Raw genomic sequence first — 3459 nt, 5'->3', positions numbered from 1 at the left:
TCTCATACTCTAGTAAAGTAATGGTCAAAATTCTCCAAGCCAGGCTTCAGCAATACATGAACCATGAACTTCCAGATGTTCAAGCTGGTTTTAGAAAAGGCAGAGGAACCAGAAATCAAATTGCCAACATCTGCTGGATCATCCAAAGAACAAGAGAGTTCCAGAAAAACATCTATTTCTGCTTTATGACTCTGCCAAAGCCTTTGACTGTGTGGATCACAATAAACTGTTGAAAATTCTTCGAGAAATGGGAATACCAGACCACCTGACCTGCCTCTTGAGAAATTTGTATGCAGGTCAGGAAGCAACAATTAGAACTGGGCATGGAACAATAGACTGATTCCAAACAGGAAAAGGAGTATGTCAAGGCTTTATATTGTCACCAAATGGCCAAGAGATTTAATTACACATACTGAACACAGCATCATCAGAACAAGCATAGAAGCTTTGGTTTCCTGGGGATCCCCAAGGCCCTCCCATATAAAAAAATGAAACATCAGAATTTGTGGGAAAGATGAATGGATTAGCATCCAGGAACAAATGATATAAAAATCACCCAAGTGTGATTAAACCCAAAGGTTCCAACCCAGCTAGTAAGTGGTCCCAGCTACCAGATGGAAAACTTTAGTTGAGAGCTTCATCTCTCTGAGCTGCTTTTCATCTGTGTTACCTCCCAGCTCAGGGACCCTTCAGTGGTTTCAGTACCAGAGGACTCCTGGGCAGGACCAGCTGCATCAGGACCCTGCACTGCTTTTGGAAAGGCTAGAGATACAGATAATACCCCACAGGCTTCAGGGACCCCATACCCATTGTGACTCTCAAAGGTGGAAGCAGAGACACTCACAGTAAGGAAAGGGGCTGGTCAAATACATCCTCCAGTCCTCTCAATGTATCCCAGACAAAAGCAAAATGGGTTCAAGAATCATGTCCCTGTTAATTAAATAAAAAATATTAGTGTTCTTGCACACATGAAATGTGTCACAACTAGATACCAGGATATACAGTGAGAGATGCATACAGAGAGAAAGAGGAAGGCAGGGAGACATGGTCACAGACACAGGGACAAGGGAGCCCAGTGCAGCTGGAACTCAGCTGTCACCTAAGGAATGTGGGGAAAGGTGGAGTCATTATTGGAAGATGGCAACAGGAGCAGAGCACTAATTAGATAAAGGTAAATCAGATTAAGCTGTTCAGGTCTGTTTGCTTAGTGGGCAAAGGGTGCAAATTAATTCAGAACTATGAATCCTAACTGTACTGGGGAAGCAGGCTAAGGATGGAGGTCCGGGTCCAGTCCTTCTCCTGCTGGCGGTGACCCCGCTGGGCAGCCTGGGTTCTCAGACTCCCTGCCTCCTGCTTCCGCTGCCCTCTTGCTCCCAGGGACTAAGGAGCCTGACGGGGCAGAGAGCTGCAAGGCAGGGAGACCCTGCGCCCTGCCACCAGGTCCCTCTTCCCGTTCCTGCTACCGCTTCCCGCCACCCCACCCAGAGGGCACAGACAGGGATCCCCATGTCCGGCGTGGGGAGACCCCACCCGCTACAAACAGCCATCGGAAAGCGCTCCCTCGCCCTGACCCTCGACCCTCAGCCCCTGCAAGGCGCAGCAGCATCAAGCACTGGCCCTGAGATGGTGGGGTGTCTCAGCCCAGGCAGGGCTCACCAGGAGAACAGCCGAGAGCAGACATTCGCGTCCTGCAGCGGGTTGGGCTTCTCCTCCGGGGACACCGGCTGCATCTTGCCGGCCTGGACCCGTGAGGGTCGGGAGTGTTGAGTGGGGGCAGCCGGTGGCCACACGCAGGTGTGAGGGGAGGCCGCAGGCGCCTCTGATAGAGGAGGTGAGAGAACCGCACGGCGCGGGGCGCAGGACCCCAGGCGCCCACGGTCTTGCACTGGGCTGCAAACTGTACCAGAGGGCGCACTCTGAGACCGGGTCCCCACCCAGAAGGAGAAGGAGGGGCAGGCTGCAGCAGAAACGCCCCTCAGCTGGGGTGAAGACCCAGAGAAAGCTGGCAGAAGGAGATAGCAGCCCGCCCTCTGGGCACGCTGCCCTCATCAGGACCAAACAAGGGCGCTGTGGGAAGGTCTCCAACTGGAATGGAGCAGGACCCTGGAGGGCCTTCCTGGGAGAGACCCCACCCCACCGCGAGATACCCTGAGCTAGTCGCCAGTACTGGTCAGTGGAAGTGAGCACAGATGACCAGCACAAAGCTGCCAGGCTACTGAGATGACAGCCCCAGGCTCCCTAGTGTCTGTTCTACTGCTAGGCTGGCCCTGAGGAATCCTGTTTTGATAAGAGAAGGGAAAAGGAAAGACCACAGCACATCTTTCTTGTGGCATGAAGGACAGTTACTCAGAAGTGAACTGATGCACAGAGAAAAGTACATAAGCAAGAAGTCAACGTTTACTTTGTTTATCCCTCAAATAAATAAATTTTAAATGAGCTAATAAGCAGGTATCAGTATCAGAGGGAAATGAATAACTTCAGACATTTTTCCCATACATGAAGCCCATATGAATATATATGAAGAAAATAAATGCATTAAAATAAATATTTCTGGAATGAATAAACAAAGTGTGGTATAAACATACAATGAAATATCACTCAGCCTTAAAAAGGAAGGAAATTCTGACAAGTGCTGCAGTGTGGATGATACTTGAAGACTGTGATGTTGTGACTTATAATTAGAATATGTCTTTGGTCTTCATGCTGTTGCTGGCACAGAACTCCTAAAACCCTTAAGTGCTCTAAGAGTGAAAAAGTACCTTTTGATAATTATAACAGGCCCCTTTCAACTACACCTGAGTTTTAGTGAATTCATCTGTTTGTTTGTCAGAAAAACCAAACACCTGATTAAAGGGTTGGCATTTTCAGCCGCACCCTCCCATATCTAGGGAGAAGAGGGACTGGAAACAGTTGCACTACCAATGGCCAGTGCATTAACCAGTCTTGCCTAAAGTATGCTTCTATGAAGCCTCAATAAAAAACCAATAGGATGGGGTCCACAGAGCTTCGCGGCTAGTGAACCTGTGCAGGTGCAGGGAGGGTGACTCACCTGGAGAGGCCTGGAAGCCCCTGCCCCTCCCCCTACCTTGCTCTCTGCATCTCTTCCATCTGACTGTTCTGCAGTTGAATCCTTTTATAATAAACTAGTGATCTAGTTGGGTAAACTGTTTTCCTGAGCTGTAAGCCACTCTAGAAAATTACCAAACCCAAGGAGAGGGTTAGGGGAACCCTGATTTATAATCAGTCCACAAGAAGAACAGGTAACCACCTAGACTCACCACTGGCTTCTGAAGTTGAGAAGAAGGGGTAGTACTATGGGACTGGGTTCTTGACCTATAACAAGGTCTAACAAAAATTCCAGGCAGACAGTGTCAGAATTGACTTACATTGTGGGACACAGTTGTGTCTGTATAGTCAGAGAACTTGTTCAGTTCAGTTGCTCAATCGTGTCCGACTCTG

The 3459-nt window shown here is 49.0% G+C and overlaps 1 protein-coding gene across 1 annotated transcript in view; it reads right to left on the bottom strand.

Annotated features, from left to right (window-relative positions):
- LOC104982651 (multidrug resistance-associated protein 4-like) overlaps window positions 1-1813 on the bottom strand; it is a gene marked incomplete at its 3' end in the record, with an annotated part of 24492 nt that extends 22679 nt beyond the window's left edge. Inside the window, exon 1 of the mRNA XM_010832084.1 lies at window positions 1657-1813. Within this exon, the coding sequence (XP_010830386.1) occupies window positions 1657-1730 (74 nt within the window). The remainder of the gene's footprint in view (window positions 1-1656) is intronic.
- Window positions 1814-3459: the final 1646 nt, after the last annotated feature.

The sequence above is a fragment of the Bison bison genome, unplaced genomic scaffold, assembly GCF_000754665.1.
Source record: "Bison bison bison isolate TAMUID 2011002044 unplaced genomic scaffold, Bison_UMD1.0 scf7180017864535, whole genome shotgun sequence".
NCBI classification, from domain to species: domain Eukaryota; kingdom Metazoa; phylum Chordata; class Mammalia; order Artiodactyla; family Bovidae; genus Bison; species Bison bison.
Note: the sequence above shows the minus strand (reverse complement) of the source record. Positions and strands in the feature narration are given on the sequence as shown.